Source organism: Setaria italica, chromosome IX, assembly GCF_000263155.2.
Source record: "Setaria italica strain Yugu1 chromosome IX, Setaria_italica_v2.0, whole genome shotgun sequence".
NCBI classification, from domain to species: domain Eukaryota; kingdom Viridiplantae; phylum Streptophyta; class Magnoliopsida; order Poales; family Poaceae; genus Setaria; species Setaria italica.
The window spans coordinates 20,084,042-20,099,921 of record NC_028458.1 but is presented as its reverse complement, the minus strand read 5'-3'; the positions used below and the strand labels follow the sequence as shown (position 1 = coordinate 20,099,921).

The window sequence follows — 15,880 nt, the reverse complement described above, 5'->3', positions numbered from 1 at the left end:
GAGTCGACGGAGAGCGCGGCCCTTACAGGCAGCGTGGCTCTCCCTCCCCGGACCGCCGTCATGGTCGCCACGGGGCCCATGCTGTTGTCAGGGAAGTCGGCCCCGGTGGTGGGTGGCCTACCCTCACCAAGACCAACTACGTCGAGTGGGCCGTGGTGATGAGGGTGAGGCTCCAGGTGCGGCACATGTGGGAGGCAGTCCGGTACAGCGACGTCGACTACGATGAGGATCGACGGGCGCTGGACGCCCTCATCGCTGCAGTCCCACCCGAGATGCAGTTCTCGCTTTCCCAGAAGCGGATTGCCAAGGAGGCTTGGTACGCCGTCGCTGCGGCACGCATCGGCAGCGATCGCGCCCGCAAGTCCACACTGCAGGCACTTCGCAAGGAGTGGGAGAACCTGGCCTTCAAGCCAGGTGAGGACGTTGATGACTTTGCTCTCCGTCTCAACACTCTGTTGCAGAAGATGGTGCAGTACGGCGACGACACCTACGGCGAGGAGAGAGCTGTCGAGAAGCTCCTCCGCTGCGTACCCGAGAAGTACAAGCAGATCGCTCGCTCGATCGAGTACTGGACCTCTCCAGGATGTCGATCGAGGAGGCGATAGGTCGTCTCAAGGTCGTCGACAGCGATGAGTCACAGCCTTCCTCAGGGCCTATCATCATTGGCGGGAAGCTCCATTTCACTCAGGAGCAGTGGGAGGCCCGCTAGGGTGATCGGAAGAAGGGGGAGCCTTGTTCCTCGACAGGCGGCCGCAGGCGCGACAAGCCACGCAAGGCGCCCAAGGCTCGACGAGGTGCCGAGGGCGGCGCGCGAGGAGGCGCCCAGGGTGGTGCTGGTGGCGCGCGAGGAGGCGCTCAGGGTGGTGCCGCCGGCGAGCACAGGCCGCCACGCGACGACACGTGCCGCAACTGTGGCAGGCTTGGCCATTGGGCCAAGGACTGTCGACAGCCAAGACGTGGCCAGGCTCACGTCGCACTAGCGGAGGAGGAGGAGCCAGCTCTACTCCTGGCACATGCAAGCATCGAGCTAACTCCAGCGGCATCGGCCGCAGCGGTTCTCCTCCACCTTGATGAGCCGAGGGCATACGCCTGCCTCGACGACGGCTCCAACAACGATAGGACTGAGGGGTGGTGCCTCAACACTGGCGCTACCCAGCACATGACCGGCCGGTGAGAGTTCTTCACCGAGCTTGACTCTAGCGTCCGAGGCACCGTCAAGTTTGGGGATGCCTCCGGCGTAGAGATCAAGGGCGTCGGCTCCGTCATCTTCACCGCCGAGTCTGGAGAGCACAGGCTGCTCACCGGAGTGTACAACATCCCCGCGCTGAGGATTTCTATCATCAGCCTGGGACAGCTGGAAGAGAATGGTTCGCGCGTGGTGATCGACGACGGAGTCATGAGGATTTGGGACCGTTGTCGTCGCCTTCTTGCCAAGGTAACCAGAGGCGCAAATCGCCTCTACATCCTTAATGTGCAGGTGGCACAACCCTTCTGCCTCGCTGCTTATCGGGACGACAAGGCGTGGCAGTGGCACGAGCGCTTCAGGCACCTTCATTTCGAGGCCCTGAAGCGGCTCAGTGCCAAGAAGATGGTGCGAGGCCTACCATGTCTTGATCACGTGGAGCAGTTTTGCGATATCTGTGTGTTGACAAAGCAGAGGCGGCTCCCCTTTCCCCAGCAGGCGAGCTTCCGAGCCAAGGAACGGCTCGAGCTCGTGCACGGGGACTTGTGTGGCCCGGTGACACCGGCCACACCCGGAGGACGACGCTACTTCTTGCTGCTCGTCGACGACCTCTCCCGCTACATGTGGGTGATGGTCCTCGGCAGCAAGGGGGAGGCTGCGAACGCCATCAGGCGCACGCAGGCTGCTGCGGAGGCGGAGTGTGGCCGCAAGCTGCGCGTGCTGCGCACCGACAACGACGGCGAATTCATGACGGCTGAGTTCGCATTGTACTGCGCTGATGAGGGCATTCAGTGCCACTACTCCGCGCCGTACAGCCCGCAGCAGAACGGCATCGTTGAGCGGCGCAACCAGACGGTTGTGGGGATGACTCGGGCCCTCCTCAAGCAGAGGGGGATGCCGGCTGTTCTCTGGGGAGAGGCGGTGGTGACGGCTATCTATATCCTCAACCACTCGCCCACCAAGGCGCTCGACGGTAGGACGCCATACGAGGCTTGGCATGGGCGCAAGCCAGCGGTGTCCCACTTGCGGGTCTTCGGCTGCCTCGCGTTTGCCAAAGAGCTTGGCCACATCGGCAAGCTTGACAACAGGAGCACTCCAGGAGTGTTCATCGGCTACGCGGAGGGTTTGAAGGCCTACCGCATTCTCGACCCGGAGACACAGCGTGTACGCACAGCGCGCGGTGTTGTGTTCGACGAAGGGCGAGGATGGGCGTGGGACAAGGTGGTGGACGACGGTTCGACTCCGACGTACGACAACTTCACTGTTGAGTACGTCCACTTCGAGGGAGCTGGGGGAGTAGGCAGCTCTTCTTCGCCGAGCGTGCCTACCCCAGTCCCCGAACCTCCACCGACTCCGACGCCTGCTACTCCGGCGTCGCCACGCTCTCCAGCCGCGACTTCGGCTGCGACGAGATTCTCGCCGGCACCACCACAGCCGGTGACGCCACGTACTCCAGCACCGACGGCCACCCCTCCGGGCACGCCTACTTCGACACCAGCTCATGTCGAGCACAGCCCGGTGGAGTTCGCTACTCCGCTCTCTCACGACGAGGAGCGCATCGACGCGTACCACGACGGCGAGCAGTTGCGGTACCGTACGATGGAAGACCTCCTCGGCGACCAGCCGGTGCCGGGACTGGTGCCTCGCGACCTGGAGGCACAGTTGCACCTTGCATGCGACGACGGTGAACCTTGGTCTTTCGCGGAGGCCGAGAGACACGCGGCATGGTGCGCTGCGATGCAGTCGGAGATGGACGCGGTTGAGAAGAACCGCACCTGGGAGCTTGCTGACCTCCCTCGTGGTCACCGTGCAATCACCCTTAAGTGGGTGTTCAAGCTAAAGAGGGATGAAGCCGGTGCCATCGTCAAGCACAAGGCTCGCTTGGTGGCACACGGGTTCGTGCAGCAAGAGGGGATCGACTTCGACGATGCTTTCGCCCCCGTGGCACGGATGGAGTCCGTGCGACTCCTCCTTGCGCTGGCCGCCCAGGAAGGCTGGCGCGTTCATCACATGGAAGTCAAGTCGGCGTTTCTTAATGGCGACTTGAAGGAGGAGGTCTACGTACACCAGCCGCCGGGTTTTGCGATCCCCGGCAAGGAGGGCAAGGTGATGCGCTTGCGCAAGGCCCTCTATGGCCTGCGGCAGGCTCCGAGGGCGTGGAATGCCAAGTTGGATTCCACGCTCAAAGGGATGGGCTTCGAGCAAAGCCCGCACGAGGCGGCCATCTACCAGCGGGGCAATGGAGAAAATGCCCTGCTGGTGGGTGTCTACGTCGATGACTTGGTGATCACCGGCACCAAGGATGCGGAGGTGGCGGCGTTCAAGGAAGAAATGAAGGCCACCTTCCAGATGAGTGACCTGGGGCCTCTCTCCTTCTACCTGGGGATCGAGGTGCACCAGGATGATTCCGGGATCACGCTTCGACAGACCGCCTACGCCAAGCGTGTCGTGGAGCTAGCCGGGCTCACCGACTGCAACCCAGCTCTCACTCCGATGGAGGAGAGGCTGAAGCTGAGCCGCGACAGCACGACGGAGGAGGTAGACGCTACGCAGTACCGGCGTCTTGTGGGGAGCCTTCGCTATCTCGCCCACACACGGCCGGACTTGGCATTCTCCGTCGGCTACGTCAGTCGGTTCATGCAGCGACCGACGATGGAGCACCAGCAGGCCGTGAAGAGGATCGTCCGCTACGTGGCGGGGACCCTCGACCACGGTCTCTTCTACCCGAGGTGTCCCGGGGCGGCACACTTCGTCGAGTACAGCGACAGCGACCACGCCGGCGACATCGACACCAGCAAGAGCACGAGTGGGATTCTCTTCTTCCTCGGCAAGTGCCTCGTTAGCTGGCAGTCGGTCAAGCAGCAGGTGGTGGCGCTGTCCAGCTGCGAGGCCGAGTACATCGCGGCCTCCACTGCTTCGACTCAGGCGCTTTGGCTTGCCCGACTGCTCGGTGATCTCCTTGGCAGAGACACTAGAGCGGTGGAGCTCAGGGTGGACAGCAAGTCTGCTCTAGCCCTGGCAAAGAACCCCGTTTTTCATGAGTGGAGCAAGCACATCCGGGTGAGGTATCACTTCATCCGAGGCTGCTTGGAGGAAGGAAGCATCAAGGCGAGCTACATCAACACCAAGGATCAGCTTGTGGACCTACTCACTAAGCCCCTTGGGAGGATCAAGTTTCTTGAGCTCTGTTCCAGGACCGGGATGGTCCAACTTTCCCACAAGACGACGCACAAGACTTAGTGGGAGAATGCTGGATAAGTCTTGCTGGTTGTCTTGCTGCTGGTCTTCAAGGACCAGCTGCTGTACTGGTCCTGCTGGTCTTCAAGGATCAGCTGTTGTACTAGGCCTTGTGCTGCTGGTCCTGCCTAGGACTGCAGCTGTTGTTGACTGGAGGACGGTGGGGCTGCAGCATATGCTTGCTGCAGCACCACCTTTGTTGACTACTTTTAGGGTAGGACAGTCCTAGGCATCTTCGACTAAATAGGACAGCATCAAAAAGGCATCTTAGACTAGCATATGCCTTGATGCTTGGCTGGTTGGCTGCTTGGCCAGCTATAAATATGTATCCCCAACCCTTGGTTGAATATGGTATTGTGGAAAGAAAATCCAGAAAATTGCCCCAACTCTTCCTAGTGCCATCCTCTCGATGAGAGTTACAGTTCAGATCCTAACATTTTCATATCCAAATTCCACATGTATTGCGAGTTTTTAGTGTATGATGTGCCATCCCCTGAAGTTCATACTACTTGGAACAAATCATTAACACAAATTCATACTACTTGGAACAAATCATTAACACAAAGAGGACGTAGCTGGGATATGAGAAAGAAAATAATATCAGATATTTATTATCAAATAATCTGCTAGAAGAACAAGGTCTTCATTCCTACAGAGTTCAACAATTTCACGCTGATTATCCTCCAACAGAACCTATCCAAACCTCAATTGCCTTGGGACTTATAGAAATATATTTTTCTAAAAAATCATGTGTCAGTGATCGGTAAAACACACATCCAGTAGGGTTTCCTAGAATTATCACCACAAGGCACCTCACAACAATGCCATTTGGTCAGGCACCATCAATCTGATTCTTCAGATCTAACATGTTCACTCCCCAATCTCTAGATTCGTTAGATTAAACTTAACAAATTCGTTATATTAAGAGATTGCATCACAAGGTTAATCTACTAATATAGTTTTATGGTTTCAATGCAAATATATATTCCAAAATATATTTGCTCCGGCAACACACAGACCGAGAAATGGTCTTTCCATGAGGCACATAAACAACTCAGACTTGACTCTCAGCTGGTCTTGCACTTCTGCCGACCTCAATATTGGATATCTACTTAAAGTTATGTCAAATGTATACAGAAAGGAAAGTTAATGAGTTTTATGTCAAAATTTGGTATCATAAGATTCTTGGAGAATGGGATGTATATGTAAAAATTTTCTATTGATTCTTAGTTTTTTCAAATAGTATTTGTATAAATCTTCGTAATTTTGAATTGTAAACATGTTTGACAAAAATACATGAGGTCTCTTACTAGAAAAGAAGATAGACACATCGAGTGTGAAAAACCAAGTTAGTTTCAGACAGGAATCATGAACTTGTTACATGGATCCAGGTTTTTTCCCAAAGTATTAAGTTGAGCTATAAATAGGAATAAGTGCTGCCAACTGTTAGTTGCGAAATTCTTCCATGAACCCTTCATGAAATGCTGTAAAGCGGGAGATGAACAGTGGTATCTTCTCTTCTTTTGGCAGGATTGTGCATCTGAAATGCCATGTACCATGTACCTTCAGAATATAACAGAGGGGAACAAAATATTAGAATATGAAATAAAAAAGATGAACATTCTGTTTTATTCTGAAACAAAATATGTTTGTGCCTTTGTTTCTTTATCTATCACAGATATTATGATCTGTTTATAAAAATAAGTACATAAACATGAACGCATTTTACTCACTTGTCCAAAAACAGAACCCGGCGCAACAACAATCCCAGTGTTTTCAAGAAGACGGAGGGCATAGAATACATCTGGTTCTGTGTTCCGTTCCTCAGCAGCTGCAATTGCCCTTTTTGGCAGGTGCACTGAAGGGAACACAAACATTGCTCCTTCAGCTTTGCAGCAAGTCACTCCTTCCAGGCAGTTCAATGCACACGCCATGGACTAAAATCAGTGGGAAAACACAATATGCAGACGTTGTTATTGCTCTTTTAGTTGAGGTTCTATGGTAAAGTCAGAAGTGAGGCTACTGAACTGAAAATATACTAAAACAACCTCAGCACATCGAGAAAAAGTTGATAATATTCCATTTCTTTCTGCCTGATAAGAGGTGTATGACTCATCCTCAACCTGAAAAGGATGGCTTATGGTATATAATGTAAAAACCAAATATGATACACGAGATCATTTTATTCAGACCAATGCAAGGAAATGCATTTACTGTTCTAAAAAAGGTGATCCATTTACTGACCATTGGTGGGTTCATGACTAGGCTCATGAGGATCTGACCGGAGATATTGGAGCATGAACTTAGGGATGCAACTTTGTACACTTGTTTCTTTACTTCAGAATTAAAGCCAGTGACTTCCATATAACCTCCCCTTCTCCCACATTCACCATAATACCCTGACAACAAAGATTTAACGTTTAAATGACACCACTAATTGTCATTAGGTTCATTTAACTGTGCAATTTTTTGTTTGCTCGAACTTTCTTATGTCCAAATTATGCAACATTCAAATGTTAAACAAAAGTTGCTCATAAGGTCAAGTAACAATAAGAGACGTTTCAGTTTTTTGAGCTTATTTTATATTTTATTTTGTTTCCTTTTTTCTTTTGCAAATGATAGAAGAAAGTAGCATATAAGTACAACAGAAATATGTAAGAAAGCAAATAATCGAGCCCAATGGTATATACCATTAGAAACCGAATGAAATGACACTAAAGATATGTCTCCTTCGCTGAACCCCATGGACCGTGCTATCTTCTTGAAAGATTTAAATTTCTTATCAGCTGTGTAGATGTTTTCTTGATAAACCTAACATACAAAAGGTTCAGAAAGACATTGGGATGTATTTGCAAATAACTAGAAAATTTGTTTAAACAATTAGGAAGATAAGTAGAACAACCTTACCTCATCTGCTAGAAGAACAAGGTCTTCCTTCCTACAGAATTCCACAATTTCACGCTGATTTTCCTCCACAAGAACCTATGATGAACATAATCAGATTTGGACACTTGTAAATTAGAATCAAGAGTCTGATCAGTAAGCCTACATGTCCAGTAGGGTTTCCTGGATTTATCACCACAAGTCCCCTCACATTTACACCCTTTGATCGGGCACCATCCAGCTGCTTCTTCAAATCTGACATCCTCACTCCCCAACCTCTAGATTCGTCAAGGTAATATGGTACCTGAGAAAGAAGATATGTTTTTCTTGCAAAAATTGGTAAATCATAGTAAATTAGTAACTGCTGTGAGCTTTTTGTTTCTGGTAAGTGCGGCACGTACAAGAGTCGCACCCTGGAGAACCATAGAACTTGTGTACAAATAATGTGATGGAATTGGGCAGAGGATACCATCTTTTTCATCCCGTATCAGTATGTGCATCATCATGTGAACCTGTTGGAAAATGAGCAACACAAAATGATCTTCATTGTGAAGAAGACAAGAAGTTCACCACAAGAAATTAAAGATATCAAGCATTTGTGTTGGGCACACTGTTAGGCCTACATAAAGTCCTTATATCCTGCACAATGGTCTTCATTGTCAATGATCTCACATGATTTACTTGGTGTTTAATTTTAGAAATTATTTTTTACCAGCAAAACACAAAGATGTAAAATCAAAAAGAAGATTAACCATAGCAAAAAGGCAAAGTTTATATTTGCTTTTATGTTACTGAGCCAAATCATTCTCTTTCCCTGTATGACAGCCATATTTTTATTTCCTTGATAGAGTATCAAGGTTTTGTGCTTTTTACTTATTCTCTTCCACAAAGCCACATGCATTGTGAATCATGAAGTGCAAATATTATATCTGGATAGCTAGCAGAAAAAAAAAATTATCACTCAATGTGCTGTGCACTCTGCATGATGAAATGAAAAGGTACCGGTGGAGCTGCTCCATCTGTCAGGAAAATGTCTTCTGCATTGCAAGGGAAACCATCTCGACATGTTATTCCAGCAGCTATTACATCGCGCAATCCTTCAGTACCCTAATGTGACAAAATAGTTCAGTTTAACAAAATCTCAATCCGCATTCTCGAAAAGAAAGCAGAAGGTTATTTCTGCATTTGTCCAAAGACGTTTTAGAATCCTGATCTTGCCTGACAGTGACTATACCCTCCTGTTGCTCTCCAAGGAAAGAGGTCAAGAATCTTCCGTGACCTTGCTATTGCATCAGAGCTGCAACATCAGGATAAGATAAGAATCCAATACAACCCCTGGTGCGTCATAAGTATTACCATGAGTAGTACCATGAGTAGGATATATATACTTAGCTTTGTTCATATTTTACCTGAATAAGGAATTAGTTTCACTCTGTTCTAGAAGACGGGGATAATCACACAACGCAAGAACCTGGAAAAAGAGAGAATCCATTAGAGGGAGAGGAAATGAGGAACAACTAGTACAATTCTTAGGAACAATCGGTCACCTCTCGGAAAAACTTGTTTGGCTGCTGCCCCATGGACTGAGGATTGCTGAGGTTGCAATAGGTTATCTACCGGAAGACACAGAAACTTTGTTAACCATGGTAAAATGTAGAAGCACTAAATAGAGTGTAATAGATGTGAAAAGTTCTGAAAGCCAGAGAATGCCTAGCGGAGTAGCAGATGAATGAGATTATGATCAGCATACCTCGTCGAAAGGGTGTGACCCGGGTTTTGTTTCTATCTCCTTCTGGATGCACTGGAAAAACAAGAAGGGGGACAATATCTGTTAATTTGCAAAGTTTACAAAGTCTTAGTTAATTATCACCATAGTTTTACTTTTATTTTTCCTTTTGTCCCTCTTCGTCTCTAGAAACAAAAATACGTGTGAAGAATTATAGATGAACAAAGAAATTCACCGGACGAACTCATAGAAGCAATTCCGTGTGGATGTGCGGCGTACCTGCGCGCGGCGGGCAATGGCGTCGCCGCCGAGGTGATCCGCGAGCGCCAGCACCTGCCAAAGGAGGGTGCACGGATCAGCCGAGCACTCTTGGCCCTCCGAAACAACCGAAACTGACGGGCCGGGAGCGGCATTTGCGGCCAAAACAAAGGTGGCAGTGGCACCAAGCAACCAACCTTTGGGTTCAGGGAGTCAACGGTGAGGGCGCGAGGAGCCATTTTGCTGTGTCCTCCTCGGCCGCCGCCGCCGCCGGGGACGTATGGAACAAGAGGACGTTTCGACTGAGCTCAGTGCGGTAGGTGAGAAACGTCCAAACAATTATTGCCAGGCAAGGGCGGCTTTTGCGTCGCCACGGTCGCCACGGTGGCTCTCGTGGATTCCGTGTCCTTGGCTGGCCACAATGGGAGACAGGATTCTCTGGGAGGGGATTTTTCTATCTCCCGCGTCCAAGGCAACGGTGCTCGTTTCAAGCGTGGGAATTAGAATACCCACCAGACTGTGCCACAATTCCTCTCGCATTACAAACAGTTTTCGAACCACATTCCTAGGTTCTGAACTGCAGGGTCCTCATTGGAGATTGAAGGAGTGCCGGCTCACGCCTGGAGCTGGCGAACGGCGACTGAAAACTGCTCGGACATGTCAAGGATGAAGCTCACCGCCTGGACGGACGATCCAGGAAGAATCCCAAGAACGAAGACACTGCTTATTGCCGAGCACGAGCAACAAGTGACATATGACGACCCGGACATGCAAAGAATCTTCGGCAACCTCCCGCCGTATCTCCGCCAGAAGAAGACGCTTTCTTACAGGGTGATTATTCACCTGCGCAATGTGGCCGACTTCCGCTCGCGATCGCCGTCGCCCTCGCCAGGACCTTCCCCGCCGTCGAGCGACGGTGATTCGGGTCATGACGGCAACCCGGACAGGGGCTATGGTGAGTCCCGCGGCGTCGGGCCGCGCCTGCACGGGTTCCCCATCAGGGAGGGGGTGGTGGACGGCGCCAGCGACTCCCCGCCGGATGAAACCGCCTCTGGTTCTCAGCTCCGGCACGTTGGGTCCCAGCCGCCGCCGGTACACTCGGCGCCGCAGGCTGTCGTGACCAACCTTGCCGCCAAGTCGAACACCCCAAGCTCCACTGCTCCGGCCATGGCGATGGCGGTGACGCCTACAGCTCCGGCAATGGCTCTCGCCAACGGGCCGGGGTCCACTTCCCCAACAGCGGAACGTACCCCGCCCGTGAATGACCGGTCACCATCTGTGCGGGCCCGCATTACAAACAGTTTTCGAACCACATTCCTAGGTTCTGCCAGTCTCAGAAGACTCCCAAAAGTAAAAAGGAAATTTCATGAGCGAGTGGCTTCAGCAACCATCATAGCAGGGGCATTGGTACCCTCTTTATCAGCTTCAGCAACACGCAGACTTACTCAGGCGGGGGCAATAAAAAGCTTCGCATTTCATTCCACACCAGAAATTCAATCAAAATTTTCCTCGATTGACATCAAAACTCTGTTCCTCCATTTAGAGATCAGCTAACACACAGAAAGTATGGGTGGTGGACTGCTTTATTTTGTTCGGTCTACACGATGGTGCTAGCACTACGGGGGCGAAAAGGAAGGCGCCTCTACAGAAACCCCCGTCTGCATTCACATGGTTGTAAGGGCTTAGCCGCGGTACTCCGCCATGAACGCCTCATGGAACGCCTTGAAGCGGGTGATCACCGCGGGGATCTTTTCTTCCTGCGGCAGGATCGTGCACCTGATATGCCATGTTCCAGGAACCTGTACAGTGTAAGAAATGAACGGAGATCGTCAGTACTACCGGTATAACATGAAATAAAAGTTGATATCTACGATTTTATATGAAAAATCTACGAGGTACTTTACTGGTTATTCAAATATGTTAGAATGAATAGGTTCAGTATATACCATGCGAGTAAAATAGCTTAGCACCCTACTCTAAAATTCAAAAAATGGAAAGGACAACTTAAACTAAGTTGCATAGCAAAATCAACAATATAAAGGGAACCTGTACTGGACCTAAGTTAACAGTCTGATTAGATGTCCCAGGAAAACACATCAATAGATAACCCAGCAAAGTAAAATTGGACGAAAATGGTACTCCTATTACTGCTAATTTCCATAAGGTTTCAACCAAACAACATCTGCAGCTACAGGCACAAAAGTGTAATACAATATGTCAAAGTTCAGTTGACTCACTTGGCCAAATCCGGATCCAGGGACCACAACAATTCCAGTTGATTCAAGGAGACGGAGAGCATAGAATGCATCAGGTGCTTTCTTAGCAGCTTTAGCAGCCTCAATTGCCTTCTGTGGCAGATGAATCTGAGGGAAAAGGTACATTGCTCCTTCAGCCTTGTTACATGTAATTCCCTCGAGATTGTTGAATGCATCCTCCAGTGCCTGCAAAACGAATGAACAATTTTCTTAGATATTTTTAAGAAGTTGCTCAAAAGTATAGTAGAAATGCAACCAGGCGAACCTTTGCACGACGAGCTAAAGATTCAAGGATTCCATCTTTCTCTGCCTTGTAGGAAGCAAACGATTCATCCCCGACCTGCAGAATAAAGCACTGAATTTTAACTGGACAGTTTGGCATTTCCTATCAGGGCATGATTTAAAGAATGCCATATAGTTTGACCTTTGGTGGATTCATGACGAGGCTGGCAAGGATTTGACCAGTGATATTGGAGCATAAGTTCACTGAAGCTATCTTGTAGATCTGCTCTCTTACTGGAGCACTGAAGCCAGTAATCTCCATGTAACCTCCTCTTTTACCACACTCTCCATAATATCCTGGTTGTAGAAGCCAAGTATTTTGGATAAGCCAGTGACTTGACCAAACGAAAGATAAAGCAGCTGATTATCTATCTACCTTTAGAAACAGACTGAAATGATACCAAAGGGAGATCATCCTCGCCATATCCCAAGGATCTTGCTATCTTCTTGAAAGAGTTAAATTTCTTGTTGTCAACATAGATGTTCTCTTGATATACCTATCAATGTAAATGGCATTGATGTTACAGGAGTGGCAAAGAATATGATTAAGCAGCTCAAAATTTTGTGGCGACCACTTACCTCATCAGCTAGAAGAACGAGGCCCTCATTTTTGCAGAATTTCACTATGTCACATTGGTTGTCCTCAGCAAGAACCTAAAAATAAATGAACCACTTCAATACATGCAATGGGAACACATTTTCCCCCTAAGCAAAGGTTTTCTTAAACAACACAACATATTCAATAACTTAAAATATACAAGAAATACACGTCTATTATTGTATCAATTATCAAGAATATGGTGTGGACAGATAATAAAATTTCAAGCAAAAAGAAATGCTCTTTAAAAGTGAGGAGAAATGACTTTACAAACCTGCCCAGTTGGGTTTCCTGGATTGATAACCACCAAGGCCCTAACATCAATGCCTTTTGACCGAGCATCTTCAAGTTGCTTCTTAAGATCAGAGATCTCCAAACCCCATCCGGTTTTTTCATCAAGGTAATAGGGGACCTGAAAGAAATGCCTCGGTTTAGGCATTGCTGATACAAATATATGGCGCTATACAGAAATTCTTTAGCCAAACATATCAAAGTACATACAAGAGTTCCACCATGAAGAGCAATGGATGCTGAGTACAAGGGGTACTGAGGAATCGGGCACAGAATTCCATCTTTCTCATTCCTTATCAGCAATTGCATCATCAAGTGCACCTTAAGAGGGAAGAATATCATGATCAGACTTCAGTTATGCCATGTTTATTCAGAAAACGTCGAGGAAAATCAAAGTAGAAGTTAAAAGTGCACACCCCAGGACTTGCTCCGTCAGTAATGAAAATGTCATCTGCATTTGCAGGGAATCCATCACGTGAGGCAATACCAGCAGCAATTGCATCACGAAGTCCTTTGATACCCTAGGAAAAATAAACAAATCAAATGAAGCCAAGATTCCTTTCTCATTGTGGTCAGTAAATGTCTCACAGTGAGATGCTTACCTGGCTGTGACTATAAGCACCTGTTGCTCTTCCAGGAATAGTAGCCAGAATCTGCTTTGCTCGAGAAATAGCATCAGCACTGCAGCGTGCCATCAAGTACACATAAGAATTTCAAGTTTTAATGAGACACTTGAACTATTCTCGGAAACTTCTGACTAAGAAAATATTAAGTAGTGAAATCAATGGTAAACAAGACCAACAACAAACAGAAAAGGGCATCTTTTCAAGTGGGATCTTGGAATTTTAAATTGGGAGGGTACGCATAACTAGGCAAAATAATGTAATAATTCTCACGATTATTGGATCAATTAATCATGGAAGTTCTAAAACAATTTGTGTATTCCTAGATACGTTTAAATACTGTCAGTGTTGAAGAGAAACAAAAACAATGTTACTACCTGGCAGATTTCACAGGAATTTGTTCTTTCATATTAAACAAAGTTTACTTTAGAAAAAATCCTTATCATTTCTCTCGGCAGAGCTTTGCTTTTGGAAGAAGATAGATTGCATCCACTTGCAAAATATATTTGGAATTTCATATGTTGATTTGACACCAAAATTGGGAAGAAATTAGCAGGATAGCTCTTAGTTTAGTGTTTGGACTAGATATCTCTCCATTTAAGTTTTCTGTAAATTTATTAATGGAGATGAATAGAAAGATGCAATATTCACCTGAATAGTGATTTGATTTCCTCTTTCTCCAACAAGCATGGATGATCACAAAGAGCAAGAACCTGCAATGTATCATGTAAATATCGACGAAATAAAGACGAATTCTGCAGGTAACTAAACACGTACCTCCCTGAAGAATGTCACTGGTTGCTGACCAAGAGATTGAGGATTCCCAATGTTGCAGTAGAGGATCTGCGAGGGTAAAAATAGAAATGGTGACCTACATAATTGTTGAAAAAGGATAAAGCTACTTATTACCGAACTTTAAAATCAACAGTTCGGTACCTCATCAAAAGGAAGAGACCCTGGTTGATTTTGTAGCTGTTGCTGCAAGCGCTGTTACAGAGAAAAGGAGACTATATTAAGTCAATTTCCAAGCAGGCTGTTATTGTCAGAACTGCCAGTCTACGTGGAGTGGACAAGATTCTTAAAAGCATTCACAGGGAGTCATATAAAATGTGGTGAGAAAGATTAACCTTCTATAACAAGGATGAAGTTTATCAAAGAAAAACTGCAAATTGAATTACTAGAGTAATAAGTTATTAATACAAAAGGTTCTAACCATAAAATAGACTATATGCTTAATTTATTTCCTTAACCAAAACATAGAATTCAAACCTATCAAGTAAGATGTAAAGCACAAATACACATTTATGAATCCAGGCATTGCAGTGTGTTGTTCTTTGCTAATTCACTTAAAACAGTGAACAGTGACAAAGTAATACTTTCACTCCAATAACCTTGACAAAACTGTACATATGAACATTATCCAATCTAACTGTATGGCTTTGTGGAGAGGTGATTACTTATTATTTGGGAACAAGAACAGAGTAATGCAATACTAAGTAGACTTCAAGCATTGCTGAACATTAGTAGTCACTGAAGATACCTGAGCATGAATGACAATCTCCCCACGCACTGCATACTCACATTTTAAGACCTGCAGTAGTTATCAGTGCATTAGCTAGGCATTAGACGCCACATTCTCTTTACCCAGACAAGTAAAGCACCAGAACTTAAGATAAACTTCAATAAGTTCAGTAACAATGCACGAGTTGTCAGCTAAGGAGCACCTCTGATCTCACAAAAACAATGATATGGTCTTACAGCATCAACATGTCATCATTTTGCACAATAAGTGGGGCAGCAGTTCAAATAAATTGACATATCCCCTTTTGAGTCAAAAGGGGATCCTGAGATAGATGACACTAAATATTCCGTGACGCAAACTAAAAAGTCACGCCAGCAGCTCAAATCGCTATGAGATCCACCTCTGGGTTGAGAGATAGCGACTAGTGATCTTGGCAAAACGAAGTCAACATCAAAATGATTAAACGTTGTGTTCGTACAGTTGCTACGATTACCCCCCCAAAAAATTCATTTTTAAAATTTGAATCAAGATCAGATCATCAGAACACAAGAAAAAAGAAGTAGGAAGGGCATGTACCACTCCACCAAATCAAGTCTAAAATTTCCACCCAAAATTCACAACCGAACGAGAATCCAACCCCCGGGGGCCGAATCAGAAACTCGCAAGAACCCAATCCGCGGGACCTCCTCCAACTCAATCAAAATCTAACCTCCCCTCGGAAAAATCCCTCAAAATGGGGCCTTCAAGGTACAGAACAGGCAGACATGGGGAGGAAACGCCTCACCTTGGGGTTGAGGTTCTCCACGGCGACGCTGGCGGCCATGGCGAACAGGAACAAGAAGCGATCAGAGCTTCGCCGCGACGCAAGGAGCGCGCTGGATTGCTTCTCAGCACGGAACAGCGGGGTCTCTCTGTCTCGCCCTGCGGTTTCGTGGCGAATCGGGGACGGCAAGGCCAGATGGTTGGTGCTTATAAAGAAGAGCGGTCAGGCGGACGAGGACGGAAACAAACTAGAGGCGCAG

At 47.4% G+C, this 15,880-nt stretch overlaps 2 protein-coding genes across 3 annotated transcripts; both read right to left on the bottom strand.

The window, feature by feature from the left end:
* Positions 1-5,671: 5,671 nt before the first annotated feature.
* On the bottom strand, positions 5,672-9,644 carry LOC101784839 (alanine aminotransferase 2). 2 transcript variants are annotated; one of them, XM_004983043.2, is made up of 15 exons: positions 9,485-9,644; positions 9,309-9,362; positions 9,054-9,104; positions 8,851-8,916; positions 8,713-8,774; positions 8,522-8,600; positions 8,306-8,410; positions 7,705-7,815; positions 7,470-7,607; positions 7,328-7,402; positions 7,111-7,231; positions 6,665-6,819; positions 6,469-6,543; positions 6,154-6,357; positions 5,703-5,983 (listed from the first exon to the last, which is right to left on the bottom strand). In XM_004983043.2, the coding sequence occupies exons 1-15, from the start codon at positions 9,524-9,526 to the stop codon at positions 5,867-5,869; spliced, it is 1,455 nt and encodes a 484-aa protein (XP_004983100.1). In that variant the 5' UTR covers positions 9,527-9,644; the 3' UTR covers positions 5,703-5,866. The 2 variants fall into 2 exon arrangements, with proteins under 2 accessions (XP_004983101.1, XP_004983100.1); XM_004983044.4 differs by lacking the exon at positions 9,485-9,644 and having other exon boundaries at positions 5,672-5,983; positions 9,265-9,356.
* A 1,100-nt stretch (positions 9,645-10,744) lies between these two features.
* LOC101784434 (alanine aminotransferase 2) lies at positions 10,745-15,880 on the bottom strand. The gene is made up of 15 exons (XM_004983042.4): positions 15,643-15,880; positions 14,877-14,927; positions 14,273-14,323; positions 14,114-14,179; positions 13,988-14,049; positions 13,316-13,394; positions 13,130-13,234; positions 12,924-13,034; positions 12,697-12,834; positions 12,404-12,478; positions 12,201-12,321; positions 11,967-12,121; positions 11,808-11,882; positions 11,525-11,728; positions 10,745-11,086 (listed from the first exon to the last, which is right to left on the bottom strand). Exons 1-15 carry the CDS (start codon positions 15,679-15,681, stop codon positions 10,970-10,972), a joined length of 1,449 nt encoding a protein of 482 aa, XP_004983099.1. The 5' UTR covers positions 15,682-15,880; the 3' UTR covers positions 10,745-10,969.